General features: G+C 42.1%; 1 protein-coding gene across 2 annotated transcripts; it reads left to right on the forward strand.

Annotated features, from left to right (window-relative positions):
- Nucleotides 1-27,872, forward strand: PROSER2 (proline and serine rich 2). 2 transcript variants are annotated; one of them, XM_076352380.1, is made up of 4 exons: nucleotides 1-166; nucleotides 9,853-10,068; nucleotides 22,699-22,954; nucleotides 23,847-27,872. In XM_076352380.1, the coding sequence occupies exons 2-4, from the start codon at nucleotides 9,889-9,891 to the stop codon at nucleotides 24,836-24,838; spliced, it is 1,428 nt and encodes a 475-aa protein (XP_076208495.1). In that variant the 5' UTR covers nucleotides 1-166; nucleotides 9,853-9,888; the 3' UTR covers nucleotides 24,839-27,872. The 2 variants fall into 2 exon arrangements, with proteins under 2 accessions (XP_076208495.1, XP_076208580.1); XM_076352465.1 differs by having other exon boundaries at nucleotides 22,699-22,951.
- The last annotated feature ends 32 nt before the right edge of the window (nucleotides 27,873-27,904 follow it).

The following is a 27,904-nucleotide window of genomic DNA, read 5'->3' on the forward strand; positions in this document are numbered from 1 at the left end:
AGTGCGCATGAGTTCGGGGCTGGCAGCTCGGCGGAGCTCGCGCCCGGCCGGAGGTGCTGCTCCGGCCACCTGCCCGTTGCCGTTCATTCGTCCGGGCTCGTTCCCGCTCCTCGTATTGCCCTCCGCCGTCCCTGCCGGGAGAGGTGTGGACGGCTCCCCGCAGCCGGTGAGTGCAGTCTCCCCTCAGAGGGCTCCTCTCTCCCTGCGCGGCGCTCCGGCTGAGGGGATCTTCGCTTCTGTCCCCAGCTCCGGTGCTCTCCTCCTGGGAGCGGGGGCTGGCGGCAAAGGGGAGCCGCTGGCGTGAGGCGATGAGCTCCCGCCGCTCCGCCTGCCCCTGGCTCGGTCTTCCTCAGCGGCCCCTTCGGGGAGAGGCCGCGGAGCGCTCCGCGCGTTTGTCAGCCCTTGATAGGACTGGTTCAATATCGGTCTTATTACTCACTAATGGATTTTTAATTTTTTTCTTTTCCCCACTCGCGCCAGTTGCCGCGGTTCCAAGAGCAGCAGTCGGGACGGCGGCTGCTCCGTCTAGCTGCGCGCGTTCTCTCCCCGCCGTTCTCTCGGCTCCCTTCGGGCAGGTTTGGGCGGCGGGCTGGGACCTGCCCGCTGCCGGGCTGCTGCCCGCTGCCGGCGCGGTGCCTGCCCGCAGCCTTGTCATCGAGGGAAGGGAGACTGGCACAGCCCCGGAGAGGGGCTTCGGACTTGGTTTGGTTTTGTGTACAGAGGAGGGGAGGAAAAAAACTACTAGCGAACTGCTTCCCTGCTGTATGTGAGGCTTAGTTTCCCAATACTGAGCTGTGTTAAGGATTATTTTTCTTTTTTGTTCCTTGGCTTTCTTGTTCTTCCCCACCATATCCTGTATAAAAACAATTTGCGTGTGCTAATTGGCAACTTAAAGAGACTTAAGGAAAGGCTTCGTACCAGTGCATTGTTAAACTTTGGATGTATGGTGTTACTGACTGACTAAGGGTGATGGGAAAGAGCTGCCTTATTCCTCCTCCTCATTTTCTGTCTGCAATTTACTGTTGCCATTGGAAAAACTGTTGGCTTAAACAGTAGCAGATTCTAGTTCAAAATACTTTTTTTCCGTATGCTGTCAGGTGCCTTTTCCATCTGGAGATGGTAAGCGTGAGATGGCTGGTGCTTCTTAAGTTCGTAATCTTAGGTAGTTTGGGCGAGGTTTAGTATGTGTAAGAGAAACCACAGCCTTAAAAACACTCTCGGGATTTTCAGTAATCCAGGATCTCAAGGGCATGATTTCCTGAATAGTTTTTGTTTTAGCGTGGCACGGAGAGGAAGTAGCTGGAAGTGGAGCTCTGTTGTGCTTGGTCCTGTGCATGGGTGTAGCAAGAGATGATTCCTGCGGTAACAAGCATGCAGATGAAATAGACAACCTCCTCCAAATTTCTTTCCTATCTTTCTAAAAATTTTGCAAGGATTTTAAACTATAACAAGCATCAGAAATGTAAGTAACAATTGTTTCCTTTCGCCTTCCTTTTATGAAGGGCACAGAAGGAAAGACTTCTTTCCAAACTCTAAAGCATAAGTCTTAGTTTTAAAAGCTCTTGCAATTTCTGGCTTAGGCTAATAAAAAGGTATTATTTTAAGACTCTTCTACAGATCCTTGACTAATGCAGCGTTGCAGATGGACTTCCTTGTACAGGTACTACTATAAAGACTAATGATTGTGGCTTTTCTCTTTCCTTTGCAGTAATTACTGCTGTATAAGAGGGGAGCTGGTGATTAAACAGTAAAAGGTGGCGGGGGGGGGAAGTTGCTCACTCAGGTCTCCAAGAAATGAACACACTAATTACTTCTCAGAAATGGAATAGATTTTTCCAGCTGTGACTCTCTTATCAAGGATTTGTTTGGGGTTTTTACAACAGAGAGTGAATGAGTAAAATGAAGTACTGGACTTTATGACTAGAAGTACAAGTAATGCCTGACACTGGAAAGGAAGAGGAAGATTCTATATTACACCTCTCTATTTTGTCAGTAGTAAAACTCTTCTCCTCCTGTTGGTCATAGCTCCTTTTTCTCTGCATGCCTCCGAGAGAAATATTAACCAAGAATGTTGGCAGAGGGGCTTGCTGGTTGGATATAGTAACTGGAACAACTTAACTCCTGAGCAGTTGACAAGTCTCAGGCTGACTGACCTTCTAAAATACTGGAGCATGAAAATAAATGAGCATATGAATGTGGCTTTCAAAGCCAGCTAGACAGGCTGTGTCAAATACTGTTACCAAGTCGTCCCTCCTCTTTTTTTTTTTAAATTAAAAAATAAAAGCAAGGAATTTTAATTTCCTGTGTAACTAACTGTTTAAGGGTATCTTTTTCAATTGGGTGTGTATTGATTATTCCTGTACCAAGGAAAGTCCAGGGCAAGACTTAACTGCTCTGTTTTGCCAGTGCTGTTTTCAGCTCTGTTTGCCCTGGGCAGGCAGACCTGTATGTACTTACATAGGAATGAAATGTGCATTAGATTAGCTGCTTTTTAAAATAAATACCTCTGCTTTGTGCTTCAGGTGTCTTCTGCCCTCCTCCCTATACCAGCACAGCAGTCACAAAAAGAAACATAGGAAAGCAACCTAAGATCCAGCTCTGAGGCTGTGACACAGCCATACTGGGGCTGAAAATAATCTTGCTGTCTTAAATACTTTGTAAAACAGGATTTGGCTCAACTTTGCTATGACTGTAGCAGTACTTACATAATGAAACCCTAAACCCCAGTGATGCTACACCTGTAACAAGACAGAAGTTGACTAATTACAGAGGAGTCTGTGCCTGAAATTGTTTGTGTACATTTCATGTTTCTGAAGTGTTGGGTGTCATAGGTAGCACCACCCTGATGTTAACAGGGGAGATTTAAAAAGAGTAACTTTAAAAGAATTGGACACTTTCCTTGTTGAAATTTGCATAAGGACATTTGAAGTCAGAGGAGACCTCGGCCACCACCTGGATGTGTTTTACAGCCCCATATAAAACTGGACGAGGCAGCCCTGGGTATCATACGTAGTTTTCCCACTGAGCAGATACTGGTCATCAAATCTCAACTGTAGAGTACCAGTGAGAGCCTTATTGTTATCTTTGGGTAAGGCGTTAATCTAAAGAAAAGTAACTACTTGTCACTGGCTAGAGTTTTATTCTGTTGCTGTAAATGCATGGGAAATGCAAGCACTTCAGGGATCCTTCTCTGGTGATTTAACCCACGCTGTTGTATATGAATCTTTGCCACTGGTCGTCTTTGCTTTAGGCAGCAGGATTCAGCTGAAGCTGCTGTTGATGTGGTGAACTGGGAACAGAGTTTACTTGCAAGGGATAAGGCATGTGAAAACCTGCTTCACAGATTTCTCCTGAATAAATTCTGTCTTGAGGTTGGACCAGTGTGCTTAGCATCATCAAATCCTGCATTGGTATTCCACTGGCTGTTTTAAAAGAAGCAGCATTTCCCAAACACTGCGGAGAGGATGATGAGGTAATGATGATCTAGGCTTTTGCAAAAGGTCTTTTGTCTTGTGTTGGTTTAGTTTTCTTCAGTAGGTGATGAAGTTTCTAAAGTATAGGGTCTCAAAAAAACCTAAAAAGGCTGTTCTTGAAAACCCAGAAAGACTAGTTAAGAATGAAGGACAGTATTGAACCCTCTTCTTCTGGTATCTTGAGGCTTGGATTAACATGGTCAAAGGTGTGACCTTAAGCATTGTTTCTGAGCAAAGCATGATTTGGAGAATTCAGTGTAGTAACTGAATTATTACTTAGGTGATGAAAATGTTGGTTTGTGATTATTTCCTTTCTTTTTAAGTGGTTGCTACATTTAATTTGAGATCCAATTCAGCAAACCATTTAAGCGTGTGATAAAATATCCTAGTGAAGTCAGCTGGATTTAAGTTTTACTGAATTGGTGCCTTGCCCATCTAGTTCTTTTAAAAACTTATGTACACAGGATTAATTATTTCACTGTTGGCAGCTTTCGCAAATTCTAGTGCAAGTTGTATGAATGACATTCAGTGTGTTTCTTGAGGCTCCAGCTTCCAGATTTAGAGGACTGAGAGAATCTTTGTTTTTAGTTTTAAAACTAACGGATTTTGTAGCTCTCCAGCCTGTAGAGGAAAGTTTGAATTATCACAAATGCACCACAGAAACCAGAAAGTTTAAAACAAAATATTGGGGTTACTTGCATTAAATTCACTTGAATTCTGGGAGTCTTGCATGGTTGTTAGCACTCTAATTACTTTGGTTGTAGCTGCATGTCTGTCCTGGGCTGCCATGCTACCATGAGAGTACCTCGAGTTCCCACTTTGCTGAACATTGTTCAAACTTACTGACACCTGTTCTGAAAATCTCAAATTAGAATTGATATCCAAGGAAGTGTCTATAAAAATGCTGTTGGCCTGGTTCTTGTTTAGAGGACCGTACTGTCATAGACTGGGGGGATGGGGTATGGGGTTTTTGTTTTTCTTTTTGTTTTTTAAGTGGTCAGCAGTTCTATTTGGCTGGCTATACTATGGGGACAGTCCCGCTCTAAACAAGGGCAGGAACGTTTCCTGGTTACTGGATGTTAAATAGCCATGACTGTTTTGGACAAACAGGATTTTTCATGAGCAGATAAGGAATGTGCATCATATTAAAATGCATTAGCACATTATCATAAGCATCCGCACTTACGATGTGGAGAAGAAAAGTCAGAATTAAACCGTGTTGGCCAGTTTTGGTTTACCTTGGTTCCTAAACATGAAGCGTTCTTGATTGTTACTTCAGTTTTGTTTTGACTCTTTCTATAAGAACAGCTTACAAATTTACTGTCTGATTCTGGGGTTTTTATGTGCTCAAAGCAATACCCCTTCAGCCATCCTGTGTGCTCCTAGAGTTGGTCAACTTGCCTGTGAGGTTTGTCCTTTGTAGGCAAACTGTTACTTAGTCTGTTCTTCTACCAGAAAGCTTAAATCTTACTGTATATCACAAGAGTAGGACACGGGTTACCTCTAAGGCTCAGGGATTCACTCTGTATTTCATATACCGAAGGGGGTAAGAAGAATTCCGTTGCTGATAGCTCTGTTCATAAGGAGGAAATATGTCTGCCATACTGGATCAGTTAGTTTTGAGGAGTTTGTAACAGCAGTGGCTCAGTGAAGACATGCCATGGGCCAGTTGGTTTTGTTTAGCTGTGATCTTATAGCGGGTTCAAAGGTGTGTTGCAGGAGCACTTAATAACCTGATGAATTTTTCCTTGTATTAAACACAAATACCTGGCCTGTTTGGGGAAGCCCTGTGGTCTCCTGACCGCAACGTGCAGGCATCTGAATGAATTCCTACTCTCTGCTTGCCTTGTTTTATATACTTTTCCCTCAGCATCTGCTGCTAACTGTCAGAGGCTAATGGAGATGTGGGTCTCTAGTCTGCCCCTGTACCATCATTTTTATAAAACCTATCCCACGGTAACACTTCGAATGACCTCAGAGTACTTTCAGATGTTTTTTCCAGATGCTTAACTCTCCAAACTCAAGCACTGCCATGGAGTGCAAGATGTCTGACGGTGTGCGCAGAGCTGAGTGTGTGCATTAGTATGTCTGTATACAGCTGACAGATTAAACAAACCTTGAAGTTCGCTGGCCAGGTCTTCTGTTTCAGTTGTATCAGACAAAGTGTGTGTGATGCTCAAGAGTACAGTCTAGGCTTAGAAATGTAGCTTAAAAAATATTTTATGCAAAGAATGTTCTAGCAGTTGTAGGTATACTGAAGGGAGGGAGAGACTGATATTGTGCCCTTTTAAAAATGTATAACTTTCTAAAAATTGTCAGCTCTACTTACCTTAAATATATCATGCAGTAAATGGGATGATGCTGTCTGTTTGCTGGCTTTCGGCTCCTGGCTTATGTAGCAGTTGACCCTAAATGTCTTCCATTTTTGTGGCATTGATCTTTTGCCTATTAAGCTAGTCTTCAAACAGAATTATTAATAAACAATTTTTCAATCTCCTGCTACTACAGAAAGAGTCCCTTGTAAATGCTAACATTGAACTTCAGTGGAGAAGTAATCTTAGTCAGCAAAACTATAAAAATATCCTTTTTAAAGGGACAGACTGCACCTTATCTTTGATGGCAACTTAATACAGTCTCTCTGAATTATGTGCCTCTGTCAAAGCAAAATTAAATCTTTGGAGGCAAAAATTCAATGTTAACTTCAGAATATTTCAATTTCCTTCTACTACCCCCTGACAAACATGCGTGATATGTGAATTGTATTGTTTTAAATACCTCATGAAGGCTAGCTCTAGTGTAACTGAAAGGGATCATTTCAGCTGATAGAATCACAGCTGCCCTGAGATGCCTTTTTGGTTTAATATTTGGGATCTTCTCTCCAAATAGTACTGTTCGTGTCACACTTCTGCAGTCTTGTATCGTGATCTGATTTTCTTTTTTTATTAATCCCTAATGGTACAGGCACACAGCTCTTAAACCAAGCAAATCCCCCCCCACCACCACAATGCATTGAATAGACCAAGCAACAAATCCTGTTGTGAGCAACTTTCATATTTAATGCATCTCTGAAGGTCAGGAGGAACAGCCGCCTGTCATCCTGCTGTTCATGCTCTCTCTGAGGATGGTTACCTTATTTTTGAACCCTTGCTTGTTACCTAGGCAATCCTACTGAAACAGGCAGTGGGGTCTCAAAATTCATTAGATTCTTGGCTATATCTATCTTAAATCCACAGTCTTTCACTTAATAGAGGGGACATAAAAAGGGTGAAGGGACTTCTGTGTTAGCCATGGTTAGGAGGGGAATTTGTCTCTAAAGCATGCTGTATGTATTGCAGCAGTGCCGGGCAACCTCACATCAGCTGTAGCTGCGCTAGGCACTGTACAAATGTGTAGGAGTTTCTTCCTTAAAGTATAAAAAAAACACAGCAGAGGGGAGCAGAAATAATGTGTCTGAATGGGTTATGATCTTATTGACGTGTACCCTTGAAGTGTTAAAGATAATGTGAAAGATAGAGGGGGGGAAAAGATCTCCCCCCCCCCCCCCCCCCCCCCCCGCCCCTTTCTGCAGGCTCACAGGCTATCACACAGCTCCCGAGCTCTTCTGAAATGAGTAAAACCTCCAAAGAAGCCACAGCTTACAACGCAAAAGCAGAACCAGTGCCGTAATGCTTGCTACTTGATCTTGTGTGGGTGGCTCTCTTACCCAGTCACAGTCGCTGCCTTTATTCATTGTTCAGGAGCTTTGTGAAACATCTGTGCTTGAGCTCTGAAATGAGTAACAGGAGCTTGCTGGAAGCAGAGTTATTTGTTCTTATTTAGAACTTGCGGCTTTAATGTTTATTGCTACTGAATCTGGGTGTTCCTGCTGTCCTGGATGCAGATAGCCCACTATGAAGCTTAGACCTGGTTATGCTAAGGTTTTGCTGTTGGAGAAAGCAGAACAGTACTCTTAAATACTTTCTTCTCCCTCAAAGTTTTGGCCCATTAATTGGTTTCTTGGTAACTTGATTAATATCTTCATTTGGTTAGTCTTTAAATGTGGGTCTTGTCTATGATATCTATTGTAATCTGGAGCTATGACCTGTCATAATGTAGTCTATAAAAAGTTCACAAACAGTTTTGAGTATCATTCTAGAAAACTAGTAGTTGTCTATAGTACATCACTGAGGGACTGAACAAACATGGTATGTCCAGTTTATACTGAGGACACCTGGATAGAAATTGATGCTGCAGCTTAAAAGTGCTGATGAGAAATAATACTCACCTTATGCTGCATGTCAGTAGGAGTACTCACCTCTTGCTGGTCCCTCCTTAGAAAAATACTCTTTTCCATCTGAACATCACCTTGAAAGTCATGGGATGAAATCTGAAGTCAGTGGAAGTTTTCTGTGAATTTCAGAGGTGTCAAGATTTTCTCTGATAATCTTGCCTTCTAAAAGTTATATATATATATATATATATATATATATATATATATATTTGTGTGTGTTTGTTTAGCATTTCAGAGGAGTCAAGATTTTCACTGATAATGTTGCCGTCTAAAAATTACGTGTATTTTCTTGTGCGTGTGCCACAGGGTTTGTTGTGGATGGAGCTGCTGTTGCAGGGTGTGTTCTAGACTCGGGCTGTTCTTTTCCAGTTTAGCTTTCTGCAGCATATCTTTTTGGTTTGAGCCTGGGTATGTGGCAATCAGAGGTACAGCAGCTGCTGCACTGCTCTCATGTCTGCCTGTCTTGTGATCCTGAAAACCAGGACCAAGAGCATGTTTGTACCTCTGTGGCATCACTTGAAAACCATTATCCTGAGGATGCATTGTATCTATTTATAGCTAATGTTATTAATAGAAGAAAGGAAGAATGTTCTTTTTATGTAAAAAGCAAGGCTAAATCTTAATGGTTAGCCTTTCTTATGAACATTAGGTCTATCAGATGCTTTTATTGTGGCAATCCAGTGCTCTGTTTATGTGGATTGTGCTTCCAAGGCTTGCTGGACTGCAGCCTAGCTACATTGTGCGGCAGCCTTCCCACAGGACACATGTTGGTGCTGCAGCATAGATGAGGGAGCGTTCGTACGTACCTCTGGTAATGTCATAGCCCTCTCCTGGGAGGAAACGATCAGCGGGATGGAATTGTTGCTCAGTATTGGCAGATGTTATCTCACTGCTATGAAACACTTAATCAGCTTACCAGGAGGCTCTGGTTTCTCAGCCCTCAGCTGACAGGGGTAGTGAGGAAGGAGAAGTAATCCAATTGAATTGGAAATGCAGACTTGACTTTGCTTCTCGTGTCACCTCTCGAACCATAATAAAAGGAGAAGCACTTGGGAAGTGGGACCATCTCATTTCATTTGTACAGTGTCAGGGTAATGGTATCGAGTTCCCAGCTGGTTGCGTATAATGTGGTACCTCAGAACCAACTGTTTTGAGGAATGCATCACTGCTGTTTCCTGGTCACAGGCAGGGTGGGTGAAAAGATAGGCTGTTAAAGAACAAGGCAGTTTCTTGTTGCGAAGGATGTTTTAACGTATTGGAGAGAGAGATGAGCTAGGTTCTACATTTTTCCCCTCCCCCTGTTTGTGCCATTAGTGCACAAGGATGACTTTTGTCTTTGTGGTACTTTCAGAATGAAGGAAGAAATTCTGCCAGAGTGTTTTGGGAGATGATGACAATTCAGAGAGGTATTACAGAACTGAGCACTAGGATGGCTTAAAAAACTGGGAGCTTGTGCTCCAGTAAGCTCTGGTGCATATGTCTGTTCCAGTAAGCATCTTCCAAATGTACAAGCACTGTTTCTTCATGGCTGAGTGAAATAAAAGCTCTGTAAGCTTTAAAATGCAATTTTGCTATGTAACGCGATGGTGCAAAAATGGCACTAAGTTCTCTTCATGGATCATTCACCGGAAATAGTTGGCATAGAGCTGCTTCAGTAACACACGAGTTAACTGAAGCAGTGTTAGGAAATGAACTAAGTTCTGTTTCCCTCATGTGATCTGATAAATAGAACTCTTGTCTAAAAGCTAGTAAAAGATGAAGACGTTTGAACGGCGTCAGTTGGTATCTCAGCCAATGGGATTTTATTACTGTTAATGATGTGTCATAATGGAAAACACAAACTGAACCTGTAGGATAGGTATGTATGCAGGGTTCGTGCTTGTAAATGTAGACATCTGGTTAGAATCTTGCTACGTTGGATTTTAAAGTCACCTTTTAGAAAAAGACCAGTTTTTTTAAAAAGTGCCCATAGGTGGTAGACGTGTTCCAGAGCATAAAGATATGCCCTTTATTAACTTGCATGGGATCTTTTTTCCTATTTGTTTTCCACTTCTTTTAAAGTATTTTAAAAAACAGATTTAAATATAACACATTGTTCTCTGTTTTCAGAAATGAATAAAGCTAGCAGCCCTACGTAATACGCTGATGGCATTCTACACTGCATCGGGATCGATGAGTCAAGAGAGTGTGATGCCTAGAAATTTCCTCTCAGATTCTCCTGAAATGGCATCCGAAATCTCTCCAAAGCACGCATTTGGGAGCATGGAGAGGGGTGGCAGTGTGGAGAATCGTGGCAGCCAAGCTAGGTGCAGAAATCTTGCCTTGGTAAGTGTTTAATGAGCCTTATGCTTAGTGATACAAGTTACATTAGCAGCTTTGTACACATCACAAGATTTTTGTTTTTTATTAAGCGTTGATTTTCGCCATTTCTAGTCCTAAATGGTTGCTTGTGGTTGTTAACAAACTGAAAGGCCAGAAATAACTACTCTGATTTGTTACAACAGCTTGTTATTCTGGTCTGATTGTCTCTGAGAGCTTGGAGAGTGCTTCTCTCTGGCCATTCCTCCCAGAGAACCAGGAACGGCAGTAAGGAGCACACATTATGCTGGGCAGCTCGGTGCAACCACCTGCGTATGGTGTGCAGTTCGGTGCGCATCTCTGCCCTCACATTCTTAAGTAGCTCATAAAGAGACTTAAGGATAGTGTTGGTTCTATACGCTTTCTGGCTTAAGCTCCTTGTTGACACTACCGAATGAAGGTCTCGGCTTATTCCACCCTCATATAATTAGGTGAGTAACAAATATGTCACCATAAACAAAGCTGTCTTCACATTAGTGAATATGAGCGTGTGGCCATTTAAATAGCATGTGAGTAATTGAGGGAGTAGGATGCACTTCTGCATTTTTCCAATTAGCAGGATGATTCAGGCAATGAACTCAACAGTACTGTTTGTACTGTGGCAGGCTAAGCCTAGAAAGCAGGTATGGTTCCTTGCACTTTTTTTATCATCACAAGCATTTGAAAAGCATCCATTTTTAATTCATTTACTCTGGTAAACATGTTTTCCCTAAATGGGAATCGGAATCTCTGTCTTGCCATAAACATGGAATTAGGCTTTCTAGATCTTTCCCTCTGTCCTCCCTGCTAGCTTCTTTTTAGTGAAGTAGTTTATTGCTGTGAAAGAGTAAGTGATGAAAATAAGTCAGCAAGTTGATACCCATATTTCTCTATTTACCTCAGAAATGCTCAGTGTTTTGTGCCACTTCGAGCTTTCTGGCAACTGAGGTAATTCTAAAGATGTTCCTTCTTTGTATTTTCATTAGAAACAACTATTTGGTTAATATTCTGCTGTATCCTTAAGGCAGCTTGTGTTGCTAGTTAAAACACGAAACAAGTATTACTAAATTTAGTCCCTTAACTGTTTCTGATCTGCTCTAGAACACAAGTTGTGAAGGGTCAGGGTGGGGGAGGTCGAGAGAGTAGCCAAGTACACCATTTGGACTCAGGTATTTAGGGTATGTTGTTTTATTATATGAAAACTGATTGGATCTTAGAGAATTACAGTGGGAGTTGCACTTTGTTAAAGAATTACAACTTAATTACCTTGTAATTCTGCATAAAATTATGCATTACTCTGACTCCAGTTTTCCAGGTTATCAAACTAGTAGCCAATCATGTTTCTATGGGTTTTATTCTTAGCTGCTGTAGCAGGCATAAGACTGGTCATTTGAAAAAATCAGTATTGAATAACGAGGCTATGTATAAATCAGTATGTTTGTACAGTCTCATCCTGAGTCTGCTGTGTCAGAAAATGACATAGATTCCCTTAGTCTAACTAGATCTTACCACGTGATAACCCATATGATGATGCATCAGCTAGAATTGGAATCCCTTCCTACTCTGTAATGCAGTAATTTATAGATGGAGTAAAAGCTGGCTGCGAGTTTAGGCAATTCCCATCAGACCTATGCATCAGCAAAAGAGGTTCCCAGAGCCTTGAGTTTGTCTTGTTTGAGCTCGTGCATGAAGAAAGTGAAGCATGTACTGACAAGTTTAATTCTGGTGCCACAGATCCCCTTCCGTGACTGTTCTTCCAGCAGTATAGCAGGTGGCATGTCCGATAAGGCTGACAACTAGCATGTGTGGAATAACAGGTTGGGGAATGGAAACTCTTTTCAATAAAGGCATAATTTCAGTTTTTGAGTTTGAGAAAGGGGTCTGTGGTGAACTGAATATGAAGGAAATTCTGCCGATTGTGATTGAGTAAATAGGACTCAAGTCTTTAGTGCTGCTCAGATCTTTCCTTTTTGTGATCTGATGTAAGAAAACAGTATTGTTCCACTGGCTTGATACCTTTTGTCTGTTCGGCACTGAAACAGGCTTTAGAAATCCTTAGGATAAAGAGCAGTATTCTTCAAATATTTATTTTTCTATATCCTTGTGTAATTGTGTATTAAAAGCGTGATTTTTACAGTCCGCTAAGCAGATCAGGGAACTTGTAAGAGGAAAAGCTAGTTGCTTTTCTCTAGAACATGCTCCTAGAGATCTTAACTTCTTGCTTCAGTAGTTTTGTTATAAAAGTTCAGAAGATGCAGAAGCTTTAATGGCCTAATGAGAAGGGAGGGGATAGATAACTTTGTGTAGGCAAATAACTTCTTATTAGACCAATTCTGAGAAAGGAAGGGGCAGATTTTCAGGCACACCGGACCTTCATGGCCCTGAAACAGAAGCAACTACAGACTTACCTGCCTCTTCATTTATCTCTTTTCTGGGTCTGTTCACCTAGAGACACAACAAGGAAGGTCAGGGTTGACTTTGAATTTTTTTTAATGGCCTTGCAAAGGAAAGAAGTGTAGCAGTGTGGTTTTTTATGACAGGCCTATACTGCTGCAGGCTTCTTCCTACTCAATTACAAAAAAGAGGCTCTTAAGCTTCTTGGTGTCAAACTACATTAGTCACTAAATATAACCTTTGTATTGCACCTGTGGAATTCAAACAAATCTAGTGATGTGATAAGAGACAAACGCTTGGACCGGCTTTAGCCTACGCTGACTGGTTTGGCTGACTGTTGGCTGTTCTTGCATACTGTGTGTCTGTGCTGGCATTACTTGCTGTGGAACTGGTTGTCGGTTTAGGAATGACTAGGAGATGGACATGAATTGCCATGTGCCAAAAAGGTCTTAAAATTCTGTGTGTGTGATTCTTATCAGTCTGCTGTTGTCAGTTCAGTTGAATTTTGCCAGATTTCTCAGCTTCTTCTTACCTGTGCTTTTAGTTAGTCTTTGAAAATTGCAGTCCTTAAAGCCAAATTTATTTTTTTTTTAATGGAAATCAGCAAGGTGCTGATGTCCTGTCTTGATTGCAATAGAATTTTCCATATAAATGATAGATGTTCAGGTCTGGATTTATGCTGCCAAATTTATCACAGCAGCTGAAGACAAGTACAAGAGCCTATGTTTAGATGGGAGGAATGTTTGCCTTGATATTTTCATAGAATCATTAAGGTTGGAAAAGACCTCTAAGATCATCGAGTCCAACCATCAACCCAACGCTACCATGCCCGCTAAACCATGTCCCTAAGCGCCTCATCTACACGTCTTTTAAATACCTCCAGGGATGGGGACTCCACCATTTCCCTGGGCAGCCTGTTCCAATGTTTAACCACTCTTTCAGTAAAGAAATTTTTCCTCATGTCCAATCTAAACCTCCCCTGGCGCAACTTGAGGCCATTTCCTCTCATCCTATCGCTTGTTACTTGGGAGAAGAGACCGACACCCACCTCGCTACAACCTCCTTTCAGGTAGTTGTAGAGCATGATAAGGTCTCCCCTGAGCCTCCTTTTCTCCAGGCTAAACAACCCCAGTTCCCTCAGCCGCTCCTCTTAAGACGTGTTCTCCAGACCCCTCACCAGCTTTGTTGCCCTTCTCTGGACATGCTCCAGCACCTCGACGTCCTTCTTGTAGTGAGGGGCCCAAAACTGAACACAGTATTCGAGGTGCGGCCTCACCAGTGCCGAGTACAGGGGCACGATCACTTCCCTACTCCTGCTGGCCACACTATTTCTGACACAGGCCAGGATGCCATTGGCCTTCTTGGCCGCCTGGGCACACTGCCGGCTCATGTTCAGCCGGCTGTCGACCAGCACCCCCAGGTCATTTTCCGACAGGCAGCTTTCCAGCCACTCTTCCCCAAGCCTGTGGTGCTGCATGGGGTTGTTGTGGCCGAAGTGCAGGACCCGGCACTTGGCCTTGTTGACTCTCCTACAGTTGGCCTCAGCCCATCGATCCAGCCTGCCCAGGTCCCTCTGCAGAGCCTTCCTACCCTCGAGCACATCAACACTCCCGCCCAACTTGGTGTCGTCTGCAAACTGACTGAGGGTGCACTCGATCCCCTCATCCAGATCATTGATAAAGATATTGAACAAGACCGGCCCCACGTATGAGCCCTGGGGAACACCGCTTGTGACCGGCCGCCAACTGGATGTAACTCCATTCACCACAACTCTCTGGGCCCGGCCGTCCAGCCAGTTTTTGACCCACCGAAGACTACACCTGTCTAAGCCGTGAGCCGCCAGCTTCTCTAGGAGAATGCTGTGGGAGACGGTGTCAAAGGCCTTACTGAAGTCCAGGTAGACCACATCCACAGCCTTTCCCTCATCCACTAGGCGGGTCACCTGCTCATAGGAGGAGATCAGGTTGGTCAAGCAAGACCTGCCTCTCATGAATCCACGCTGGCTGGGCCTGATCCCCTGGCTGTCCCGCACATGCCTTGTGAGCACCCTCAAGGTGAACTGCATACATACTGTTTCATCTCACACCAACTTCTATAACCATAAAAGTTCTTATATGTGAGGACATGAATTTGCACAATATTTTGGTTTCTTTTTAATGAAGGTGGTATCCATACATATGCTTGGCAAAAGGATGAGATAAGTATACCTTCTCGATACATGGAATCAGTTGCACTATCCAAGGGGCAGGGTAAACAAAAACACTGTTCCTCTTGGCAATTCTGACTTCCAAAACCCATTCTCGAATGACACTCCCTGATATGTGGTGTAAGAATTAACTTGCAGTGAAATACAGTTGCAGCAATTTAAGGACACTTAATTCAGAGATAAAACTACGTCTTAGCTTTTTTTGAAGCAATTTGTCTTATTCCATTGGCTGAATAGGCACAGACCGACTTCTTAAAGCCAATCCTTTTTCAGTGCTTCACTCTGGTAATTGTACTGTGTATCTATTCTCAGCCGTGAGTAACTGCTTTAGTTTCTAGGTGTGAATAACATGTTAGGACAATAGTATCACCTGCAAAAATCATACCAGAAGGTGCTGGTTGTATCTAAAGTGAGCTGTGCTACTTGGAACTGCACTAGTAATAGGCTGTGTCAGTGCCTTGGATATGTTGATACAACTTCAGTACTATACCTTCTGTATCCGAACATGTCTTACTGAGTGATAGGTTTGAGGAATAGTGAGTTCCTTGTTACTCTCGATGGATCATGCTGTGGGGTTTGTTTTGGGTTTTTTTATTTTTATTTTATTTTTGCGTTTGGTTCAGACAGATCCTCAGTTAATGCCACAGTTCATCACCACTCTCTTTGGGGCAATGGTGACCTCTAGAATTTGGTCAAGTGACTATTTCTTTTTAGCCTCTAATCAAGTGGCTTAAATTGGCAGATGGCCATGATTCTAAAAAGATGTCTTGCCTATTCTGTTTGTTGCTTCTTTGAACGAGCTTCCTCTGTGGCTCTAAAAAGAGTTTATACCCAGTCACTGAAGATGGTTTGTCACTACCAGACACCCTGTATAGTACGGGTGACATTTTCAACATTGGTTACATAGACAATAAGAGCAAGTATCTTGTGAGTAGTCTGAGCTTGCTCAGTATCTTGTTTCACACGCTCAGCCATTTAACTCAGGGTTGACCTGGTTATTTTGTAGTTATGATGTCTCTTGGAGCCTAAAAATTAGTTGCCATGACCTTTATCCTTTTTGGATCAGTACAGATAATTCAAATGCAACAGACCTGGTTTTCTAAGTGCACTGTGTTACTGTCTCTTTGCCCCAGCCTCTCTGAAGCGGTCCTGGGATTCCGGTGTGGTTTTAGGAGTTACTGGAAAAGGACAGATTGTGTGTCTGTTAGCCCACTGCCACCTTTTTTCTCACAATTTGAGTGTGCAGAGTCTTGTGATGCTGAACTGCACTTCAGGTACATTGAAGGGAAAGTCCTGAGAAGGACTCCTTTCATAAAATTTATTTGGTTTTTTTTTTTCCCCCTTGATACTGATACTCTGCAGGCTTTACTGTACTACAAGGTCTTTCACCATTTCCAAATACTTTGCCAAATAACAATACACAAAAAAATGAGAAGAATTTTTATGACTGTTTGATACTTTCTATGGATACAGCTGTCTTTGGGCAGCTGGAAGCCATTTCTTACAGGGTGTGGAGAGAGCTATGCTGTGCTTCATCCGCTTTAAATTGATATTAATGTGACTTGGAAACAGTATGCTTTAGAAGAATAAGAGTCATTGTTCCTACCAGCAGGGCAAGAACTAGAGAGGAAGAGGGGCTTGAGGACTGCTTGCTTTGGACCATGAGTGTAGAACTAAGGTAAAGAGCCTGACTCCTAGCAAGGAATGACCTTGCTGTAAAATGTGCTAGTGAGAATGTGCAGAGTGCAAATTGCATTCAGGATCTATAAACTGCATCATTCTGCTTCAAAGTGGGATCTGGTAGATAAAGATTATTCCAGCAGGTGGGCAGCTCTGCTCTGTAACCCTCACTGATAGGCATTCTTGAACTTCCAAAGCTGTTTCTTTGTACTCCACTACTCTCTTTTTCAAGGAATACTTGGATTAGAGTTTCTGTAATGTGAAAGCCAATTTTAACTTGTCTTGCCTTCAGTGCACATGGTGGTCAACATTTTATGTATTAAAATACATACAGGGCTACGTCTGCCTACCACCCGTTCTTCCCTGTCTTAAAACATAACATGCTCCATTCTTCCAGCCTTCCTGTGCAGCTAAACTCTCAGCACTCCTTGCGTTGTCCTGGACCCTGTCCAGCTTGCCTGCATCCTTTCCAAAGTTCAGCGACTGAGTCTGAACTCTGTGTTCCGAATGAGGATGTGCTGTTATTTCATCACCCTGGTTAATATATCCCAGAATGATATTCACATACCTGAACAGCGCTCTTTCCTCTTTACGGCACTTAAACTGACCTGCATCTCCTTCTGCCTTGTATTGCCACTTGGGCATTGTTCATCACTCTATATTCATGTGTTTTTCAACCGAATTTCATCTTATGGACCACCAGCACACTTACATGGCTCATGATCTCATTCTGTCCTACCTAGTTCTTGCAGCAACATCTTCCAGCATAAGGGGATTAACAAATCCTAAGTTAATTGTCTACTGTTGTTAGTGAAGTATCAAAAGTTTAGAGATGTAGGGATAAATCTGTTCAGGACTTGTCTTGTTTCACTATACCATTTATGATACATCATGCTACTTCTCAAAAATAACAATCTCTCCCCTGCCCCCTAGTTACACAGGTACCTTGCAGTAACTTCATCTAGGCATAGTTTCCTTATTCATCTATGAGTGTATTTTTGGGGGGCCATGTCATAAAGCCTCCAAATCAAGGTATATGACATCTCGAGCTTATACCTATTGGCCAAGTCAGTAACCCTCTTGTGAGAAATGAGATTGGTGTGAAATTACTTAATTTTGTAAAAACAGCGTTAGTAGCTTTTGCCTGAAACTTCTCCCAAATTTGTTGGGAGAACGTTGTTCTAAAATAGAAATTAAAGGGAAGAAGAAATTATAAGCTGATCAGCCTAACTGATAACCAGAGAGAGATCTTCAGAGTTTATGTAGATCTTGCGTTGCTTTAGCTTGCTTTTTTAAAAAGTAGGTTAGAAGTAACTTAATCAGTTTATGACTTCAGTTCATCTAGTTTATTTTTTAGATACTTCTAGATCATTTGTTTCCTCACTTATGACCTATTGATTATATGCTTTGCTAACTATTATGAAGCACACAGGTACAATTATATTAATAAACTGAAGAAAACAACATTCAATATTATGGTCTTCTCCACCAAATGAAATGGTATTATCAAAATCATCAGATAGTGGGTTGCAAAGGAAGTACTTTTTGACACAGCACACAATTAAACTATGGAACTCATTGCCACAGAATGCTGTGAATGCCAGCCATTTAAATGGGCTTAAACAATAAGATGAATTCATGCTAGAAAAGTTCATTAAGGGCTATATTAAGTACACAGATGTGGATGCAACTGGGAAGTCCTTAAGCCATGTATTGCTGAAAACTGGAAGGATGTTGATCTTAAGGGTCTTTTCCGACCTAAATGATTCTGTGATGTAGGGAAGAAAAATATAAATCCATCCAATTTACAGCAATACTCTTCACCCCAACCCTGTTCCCCTGTCCTGTGCATTATTGGTGGCTGAAGGCAGGCTACTGAGCCAAATGGACTCTTTGGTCCAATCCTGTATGGTAGTTCTTGTTCTTACCTGTAATTCACTTGCTTCCAACTTAAGCGATGCAGAGGTACGATCCATTCTGTTTCCCTTTTCTGTAAATATAATCAGAGGTACTTTCCTTTTTCTTCTGCGCTGAAGCTTTTGTACCTGTTCTGATACTGTTCCTGCATGCAGGGCTCTCTCCCCTCCCCCCTTTCTTTTTACAAGGAGAACTGCCTGCTTTGTTATTAACAGGCTGGGGCCTAAGTGGTGCTACGTTGGCCTCTTCCTCCTACATATTAGAATAGTTTGCTCCCTTTGTGTTTTTTTGAGAAGCATCCAGTCATTCTCTCCCATGGAACTGTGCCTATTAATTCTTTGGCATTGTCAAGTGATTGATGATGAATCAGTTGAATCTGCTGTTCTCCTGGTATTTTGCTAATTGAAGTGTAACTGTTTGACATGGGTAGTACCATTTGGTTCTCTAGCAGTTTTCAGAAGAATGTTTTTTTATTTTATTTTTTTTTAACCACTGCAAATGTCTTGGGATTCCCCTGCTGTTCTGTTTCTGTCAAAGCTGTGCTGGTCTTAGGATTCTAGGTCTGGATGTGATGTTAAGAATTTCTTCAGGTGCATGTGAAAAATTGTGGGCCTCTGATATTAAGCCACTGTTTTGGACAGGTAGGAAAGGGATCTTTTCTGTGAAACAGATTCTGTTCTTCTTTTCTCTTATCCTTTTTCTTGTTTCTTTTCCTCTTTTACACCAAAGACCGCCATAACAGACTCTTTCCTGTTTGGCATAAGCAGGAAATGTTTGGCTGCACAGGGATCTAAAATATTAATGCCAGCTGAGCATACTCAGCTATTTTGGCTGTTTGCATCCCAAATTTATTCTGTCCAAACAGTCTTTTTAATCGTCAGCTAAGGCACAATTTTCAAGTTTAAAATTTAGGCTGTCTTTTGACAGTAGCTTTAAAGTTGGTAGTGTTAGGTGTATGTGAGATTTAGTCCTGGGAGGTGTGTTTGTGTATTAAGAGTAGGGAGTTGGTGGAAGGTATCAGGGGAATAACTCGAGTAGCTGAAAAGACTCTGCTTTGACTGTTTAAAAACCCATATCCTTTAAGGAGAAAGGTGGCCTGGAAAAAACAGCTCAGAAAGAATATGAACTGTTCCAGTACTTGGAATAAGTGGAAAACGAACTAATTACAAATAAACTTGGTAACCTTAGTTAAAACTGGCACCAGTTGACTACAAGAAAATTCCTCCCATCTTTCTGAAAGCTTTACTATAATATCAGTAATACAAGTGGGCGTTTTATAATACACCACTGTTCTCAGACCAGTGGTAAAGCAAGTCACTGCTTGCTTTACGTCTCCGAGCTCCTTTGGTTTGACCAACTTCAGTATGTTTGTTTTCACTGTGCTTGTGTGTCTAAAATGGGATTCTTTCCTTGTCTCTCAAACTGAAACATGCCTTGCCTGAGGGATTTTCTAGCCAGGCTGGATGCCTTGCATCTCAGTATGGTGACCTGCCATAATGCTGCCTATTCTCTAGAGCAGCTGTCTTCCCTTCCCTGCCCGCCCCCCCCCCCCCCAGGAAATGTGACATTGGTCATCTTGAAGGAAAACTGCATGAGGAAAGAGATCAAAGTGCTAACTGAGATGAGGTTGGCCTTTCAAATCTAGGTATGCCATTTACTACAAATGTATTTGTAAAGGGATGGTTAGTCATTTTGGATCCTTCACGTAAAGGGAAACTGCTCGTTTCAGCAAGATCCATGAAGGATGGTAAGTCAGGCAGAGCTCTGCTGACTAGTCCTCCTGCAAATCTTTCCTGGCATGGAAAAGCACTCAGTCTTGCGGCAAAAACGGATGGAAGGAAGGGCTTCTGAAAGTCTTTTGCTTCAATCCACATGCTGTTTTGCTCAGGTCTGGATCAAATGAGTTAAGCTTATGTGGGAGCAGTTGTTCTTTTAAATGAACAAAGTGTGGTGCAGTCATTTCTGTGCTGTACCACACTCTGGATCTGCTGCCACCATGAACCTCTTAAACATAACCCCCTTTTTTTTTTCCTTTGCCTGCGGAAGTCTGGCTCTTGCAATGAGCTCACCCACAACAAAAGCTTCGTGGAGTCCTGTTCAGCTCCAGCTAGGACCTACCTAACAACGGCTCCTTTCCTGTCATTCTCTCGCCTACTAGACATAGCAGCTGTATGAGTATTTGGGTGGAGAAGGAAGGAGATTGCAACATCCATTAAGAAAAAAAAAAAGGCGGCTTGTCTGTCTCTCACTTTTCAAGTGCAGCTGTAAAACTTTCCTTGGCTTTTGAAAACTGAGCTCTGCCATGTGGTGGGTGCGAGCTGTGGAATACGTCAGCCTTTGAAGTTAGTGCTTTAAATAGGCAACTGGAAATGGCATCCAAATTTAAGCTTTTGTAGCAGTTTTGCTGCAAGCAGGAATAAATTATCTATTCTGACAGTGCACTGTGGATGGTAAGACTAAGTTACAGGTACCCACACCTCTGCACATGTCTCCCAGCCATCAAACCACGTTGACCCTGATGACAATAAATCTGAATCTCTAGAAATAATAGTTGTAGAATGAACCTTTTGTTGAAACCAACTTTGTATTTCCCTGCAAGACTTCAGTCTTCTGTTTTAACAGAAAACTGTGCCAGCTGTGACTGAAGACTGCTGTGTTCACATGATTGCAGCCACAGATAAGCAAACCTGTCCTGAAGTGTCTGAACTGAGAATGACTGAAAGGCTGTATGTCTGTCTTCTGTATTTCATTCACTTATTTACAGGGAAAATGCTCTACTGGCCACACAGGAGAAGGCAACTAAGAACCCTAAAGCATTTATCTTCTCATCTGTAGTGTTTTGAGTGCTTAGAGACTAACTGCCATTTGGTACAATGCAGCACTTCATAGTTCTTAATCTATAGGCATTACTTGTCTACAGAGGTATGTTGTTCTTATTTTAAAGCTGGGGACGGGGATAAAAGCTTTGTTTGTGCAAGGAGTTAACAGCTAGAGCTGCACGCAGTTTTTTCTATTCCAGACTAATGTAAGATGATCTGAACAGACACAGTGACTTTGAAGCAATTTGTGCTGCTCTAGCAAGAACATGTCTACCTCTTGGATATTTGCACTGCAGACCTTTATGTATTTACCTAAATTCCCCCAATCCTCCATTGAGAAGTAGCCTTGTTACCTGCATGCACAATCAGATGTCCTTGGAGAAGCAAAAAGTAGAGATGAGAAAGGAAACTGTCTAGTATTGCTTTGCTGGTGCCTTCTTGTTAAGTTACTGATGCCAAAGTTTCCAGTATATGCCTAGTGGGAGAGAAATTCAATCCAGAAAAGGGAAAACCTCACTTACTTTTCAACAATACTTAGTTACATTCTAGAACTTACACAGCTCTCTTGGGAAATGTCTTTCCTGTATCCGTTGTCCTAATTGTAGTGCCTTTCCTAATCATTTTTTGTCATCTCCAAGCTTCTGGAAGAGTGAGTGTTTCCCAGGGTTTAGGTGGAGGGAAAAGAGTTTGCACATTGCTGCCTAGCTTCTCATAGTGATACTGTGTTAGTCAAGTTAATCAAGAGCAGTGACTCATAGAAAATGAAGATTGGATAATCCAAGTGATTATGTATCACTTCTGTGGTCTACAGGATTGTATCCTGCTGGAGAATATAGCTTAAGGCACTTTACTGCTAGGGAACACGTCTTCATATTTATTCTGAATTTTTCCTTTCTGTAACTCTAAGGTAAAATCTTTAGAAACCCTCTTCTTCCTTATTACTTCTTTGTAATCTACTACGTAACTCTGAATAACTCGGAGATTGCAGTGGCAGAGCCAGATTTCAGCTCCATCTCTGCTTCTCGAAGCCAAGTCCCACTTTGGTCTAGAGCAAAAAGGGAATCAACCCATTTGTTGGACTGTCCTGAATGTACCCTTTCCCTCCCATGCTGCTCCCAAGCCTTGTCCCTGAACCTGACACAGCAACTGAAACAGCTAACTCCAGTTTGAAGACTGAAAAAGCTATCTTAACCCTTGTAAAGACACAGGTGTGGGGTTTTTTTGTTGCTTGGTTTGGCTTTTTTTTAGTCTGCTTTTATGATCTTTTAGCAATTTGTTCTGTCCGACTCAAAGGGACACTTCTCTGCTGAACTAAAGTTAGGTACTTTAAAGGATGAAATACCAGTTGCTGTTCTTCAGTCAAAATTAATGCACTGTAAATGCCTGGCTTTTATTTTTGGGTTTTTTTTTCTCTTGTGTTGTAGTGGCTGAACACCTCTTTGGGAATGGATGAAACAGTAAGCAGGAGATGCTTCTGATGTAACTGCTGCCTGTTTCATCCTGCCCCTTTTGGTCTTTGAAAAGGGGTGCTGTGTTTGCTATCAGTGTACTTACCTGTACTCACCTGTAGGGTGTTAATCTTTCCGGCTTTTTTCCCCATAGGATGATGAGAGTCTGAAATACTTAACTCATGAAGAGCAGGATGTTCTCATGTTCTTTGAGGAAACCATAGATGCCTTAGAAGATGACTTGGAGGAGCCGGTCCTACGTGACAGTGGCATCCACTGTCAGTCTCCAAGGTCAACAGAAGAAAATGTGTCCAGTCATTCAGAGACTGAAGATATCATCGACTTAGTACAGTCAACACCTGAAAGTAGCGACCATGAAGGCCCTCCTAGTGGAGATGCAGAACCAGGTAGTAGTATTTCTCAAAAGTGTGGTTTTCCCTTTGACCTAGCCCTTACATGCTCCAGTTCTCAACAGAAGCAGCTAAAGAAATTCTGTACCTTCCTTATTACGTCAAGATGAATCTGTTACACATCAGGAGCAGTAAGGACTGTGATTTTAATTTGACTTGGGATTTCTGAAATTGTTGCTGTTACTATAACTTTTTTTTCCTCATGGAGGTCATGCATATGATTAAGTTTTTGGACTGCTATCTCAGTCCCCTACCCGGTGACTGAGTTGTAATAGAACTGAGTATTATGCAGAGTCATCGCAGCAAGGCAGACTGGTGTTCATCAATGTGTTCACGCTCTGCTTCTCTCTAAGACCTCTTAAGACTTTCTCTAAGGGTTTTAAGATAGCAGATTTTTTCTGGTGTTATTTTGTGTGGGACTGAAAGGCACATGATCCTATCAATAAGTTTGTGACAAGATAGTGTATGGCACGTTGTTTTCTTCACCCTGTAGAGTTTGCTCTCTCTGTTTTTGGAGAATGGATTTATCAGCAAGTACATACAGTGGGATGTAACGTGTCCTCTCCTGGCTGTTGTTATAAATAAGAATTGCAAAACTCTTACAGAAAAAGCAGCCATTGAAACACAGTAAAGCTAACATGCAGATTGTGAATGAATGGCAGAACGAGGGCTTCTAGTGAACACATTGTAAATATGGTGATTTGAACTACAGCGTCGCCTACAAGATGCCATAGCTAGGTGTTCAGTTATAGTTTCTTCTGGTAATGTGGGCTGAGTTTGAGTTAGTTTGGGGGAGGGGAGTCCTGATGCTTGCTAATCCTAGGTGAAAGAAAGCCTTGTATTCTGCTCTGTGTGAAGACTTAATGACGCTATTGCTGCTTTGTCTTTTAAGTGTTGGATGCTACCTGGACAACTGAGAGCCCGAAGCCAGCTGTACCTGCTGACCTTCCTCCACATCCCCCTGTACCACCACCATCGATGTCTGAGACGCTTCCTCTTCCTCCTCCACCCTCTCCTCCAGTGCAGCATCCAAAATTGTTTCGTTCTATCCCCACTCCGCTCATCATGGCCCAGAAGATGTCTGAGCAGCAGATGGAGAGCAGGGTGCGATTCCCCAGTGCCCTCAAGGAAGGGAATTCAGACAAGAAGAAAACGCCAGTAGCCAACGGTGATTATTTTGCGGCTCCGAAGCACCCTCCTGCGCCTGCACCCAAACTGCACCGGTTCCCAAGCAACATCAACATAACAAATGTCAGTGGCAAAGAATTCAATGAGACCATTTCAAAAGCAGCAGTTAATGTCCAGGAGCGGAGAGCTCAGGTGCTGGCCAACATCAATGGAGGAGCTTTTCTGGCAGCTGAACTGGAGGAGAAGCTGCAGAAAAATGATTTCTTGTCACGTAACAGAAGTTCTTCCTTACGGGATCTCTCCTCTGAGCAAACACGATACGAAGCCCTGACAAAACTTGGCCTAGTTAAGGGAAAGCCAGCTCAGGACCAAGTGGACCATGCCCCAAGCACTCAGCAGCTTGGTGTGCAGCCCAAACAGGCAGAGGCTGTTCCCAATGGATATCAAAACATCCACGATATTTTAAAAAGCGAGCCCAGCCCTTTCCTTCCTATGGGCAAAACTGTAACAATCAAACCAGAGGTAGCACTTGCTGCTGACAAGGTCAGCAGCACACAGCAGAACACAGCAAAAAGTTTTAATGATTATAAACAACCTAGTCTAAACCTGGATATGAGAAGGAGATCAGGTTCGCTGCCTAGACCTTCAGGATTTCGATCCCAAGGGATAACAGTACAGTTTTCTGGCCGTGGCTCAACAGAAGAAGCTAGGAGAGAGGCACTTCGGAAACTGGGACTACTGAAAGAGACTGTATAATTTGGATGGGAATGTTTTGGCAACAGGGGGAAGTCATAGCATGGCTTTGTACTAGAATAGTCCCAAAAAGATTGGGATCAAGCAGATTGGAAGAAGAAAGGGGAAGTTCTCTGCTTCAGGCAAGCTAAGGAGGTACTAGATACTGTGGCATGACCGCTCGTGTTTATCCCAGAAGGACTGGCATCATGTACGGTCACGTACAGCAGTGGGTTTCAGCTCTCCTTCCTACAGAGATACTCATCTGTTGCTCTTTGTGACTAAGAGGAATTTTATTTAAGTGATGCTGAACTGTAGCAGACAGCATCTCATTAATGAAGTGTACAGTGCAGTATTGTTGTACATAGCAAACTGAATGGCAAATCTTCCTTTTGTTCTTTCTGAAGCCAAAAATGAGAGCTCCATTTGTCTTGCCCACATGTGTACGTCTGTTCGTGGGAGCTTGAAATAATGTCAAAACTGAAATTTCTGACCAGCGTGACACACTTCTGTGACTTTTTGTCTGTATTACCTGGCTTGGCTTCGTTCCCTACCAGTGGTGTGAGTCTTCTGCTTCCTTGCTCTGTGCCCACTGGACTCAAGACTGTACAGAGGGTGGTTTCTGTTTTGACCTTCTCCTCGACAGAGCAGCCCAAATTTTGAGTGGGTGACTGCATCACTCTGCTGATTCACTTGAAGTCTTGCCTTTCTTCCCAGCCACCTGCTTCTTGGTCACGCTCTAGCAACCTGTGTGTCCAGTGAAAGGCACCAGATAAGCCTCAAGGGTATGCACCATGCGCCGGTTTTCGCACTGACAGCCAAAGAGTCTCCTGACAATCTGTGACCCCAACTGTTCTGTACCAGTGATGATCTTATAGCAGAGAAGCCATAGGAACAAGTTAACTTTGTACCAAATGCGAGAACCTTATGTCAAAAGTCTTATCTCTTACGTTAGGGTTCCTGTGAAGAAGCTGTTATTTTTTGAGCAATAGCTGTACTACACTGGGTAGTTGTAAGTTCTGTTACTTCTAAAAACTGTCATTTGATCTTCCTGTAATTTGACAGCCCTAATAATCCTCTGTTCACAGCCTTACTTGATTTTGCCCTGCCAATACATAACAGAAGTTACAGCCAAAATTCTTGCAGGCTAAGTGGAGTTACGGGGGAGAGCTGTATGTAAGAACACATCGCTCCTGAATGGTCCAAGTTGGCATATTTTGCCTTTGTTCAATAGACGTGCTTTTAAAGATGGTCCCAAAATATATTTGTGTGTTGGTATGATTTTTTTTTTAACATGGCAAAGCTGCTCTTCCACATTAAAACTCCCTTCCCTTTTGTACACCCGAAAACATCCAGAATAGCCATTTTAAAAATCAAATGCCAAACTCCAGACCTTCTAAATTTCTCATTGTTATTCCTGCATGTTTAAAAGTTCTTTGTGTTTTGGTTTTTTTCTAAAGGGAAAAACTCATTTACTCTCTGCACTTTCTAAAGCCTCAAGCAACCCCTTCTTTTTCCCAAGAAGCTGAGTAATAAACCTTGAAGAAGAGGAGGGGAGCGGCTATAATAGAAACTGACACACCCTTCAGAGGAGCTCTGACATAACTGTGATAAACAAGTTTGTAGTTCTTGTGATAAAGTATTTCAAACTTGCTGAGCTGTACTTGTAAATGAAGCTGTCATGAAGGAAAAGTCTTTGCATCATTATCAACCTGCCTCATAAGTTAAAGTTGTGGTTTTTTGTTTTTCTGGGTTTTTTTGGTTGGTGTTTTTTTTTTTAAATTATCTGCTCGCTGCTTAAATCTTTAATTGTGTTGTTATGGTATCTGGCTGGTTCTGTTATGTAGTTATTCTTTTCAGCCTTTTCACTGGGTAAGTGATCATGTTCCTCATTGTGACAGGCATACTATACATAAGCAATCAGTAATTAAAATATGTGGCCATTCCTCAGTCTGGCAAAGCACTTACACATGCATAATCAAATGTGCGAAGTGCTGCTGAAACAAAAAAGGCTGCTTGTATGCTGCAAGTAAAGCACATACTTATTTTGCTGGGCTCTGAGTCTGTAGTCCTAAATCAGAAAGACGAGGAAGCACATAAAGCACAGCCAAGCACCTGCTTCAGTGCAGCCTGGAGTGGAGTCCTGCATGTGGATGATGCATTGTAATTTATTAACATAACCTGCTAAGTAAACTTAAATGTTTCATGACCTTTGTGCTTTTAAATCCTTTTAAAGCAAATTCATTATAAATGTGAAGTGCGTACAAAGCAATCTTCGCATCTAATCATTTCTTGCCAGCTCTTCTTTGAGTTGTTTACAGCTGAGAGCCCATGCTAAGCAAATGGGGGGAAAAAAAAAACCCTGACACTAATTGTTTCATTGAAATTCAGTCCTATTCAATAACTCTGTAACATAACCCTATTTAAAAAAAAATAAATTAGATATTTAATATCTAAAGTATAAAGTTGCTGAATTAGCTGGATCATGTTCTTTCACTCTATGCAGGGCTGTGTCCTCAACTGGTGGGAAGCGAGAGTTAGATCTTCATTAGATAAACCAATTTCTGCTCAGTGAGGACTCGGGACGAGGTATTCATTGTAGCCCTTCATTATAGCAAATATCCTACTGGTAAATTCTTCTTTGTGCCTAAAACTGTAGTAAGTAAAGCCATGTACTAAATGAAGTTAAGAGTCTAGCTGCTAATAACCTGTATATAAATTTAGCTCTATTTTGTGTATCTTGTTTTGTGTGTATATGTTGCTGTGATTTCCTCCCCCCCTTGTGTTAGAGGTAACTGTCTTGCACAAATCTGATAAATCATCTATTAAACTGGGATAAAACCAATGAAACAATGGCTGATGGGAGGTGGAATTTTGTTCTTTGTCACCTGGTAGCATGCATCTTTCTTGGAGGAGGGAAGTGACTTTTTTAATGGCTAATACCAATTTAATAACTTTTTTTCTTTTTGCAACTGTGGATATGTGTGAGCCAGAGCTCAATCCTGTTACACCATGAGTGAAGGAGGAAAAAAGAAAAAAAAAAAAAACAAAAACAAAACAACAACAAGGAGGACTATGTATTTCTTCTGT

This window comes from Aptenodytes patagonicus, chromosome 1 (genome assembly GCF_965638725.1).
Source record: "Aptenodytes patagonicus chromosome 1, bAptPat1.pri.cur, whole genome shotgun sequence".
Taxonomy (NCBI): Eukaryota; Metazoa; Chordata; class Aves; order Sphenisciformes; family Spheniscidae; genus Aptenodytes; species Aptenodytes patagonicus.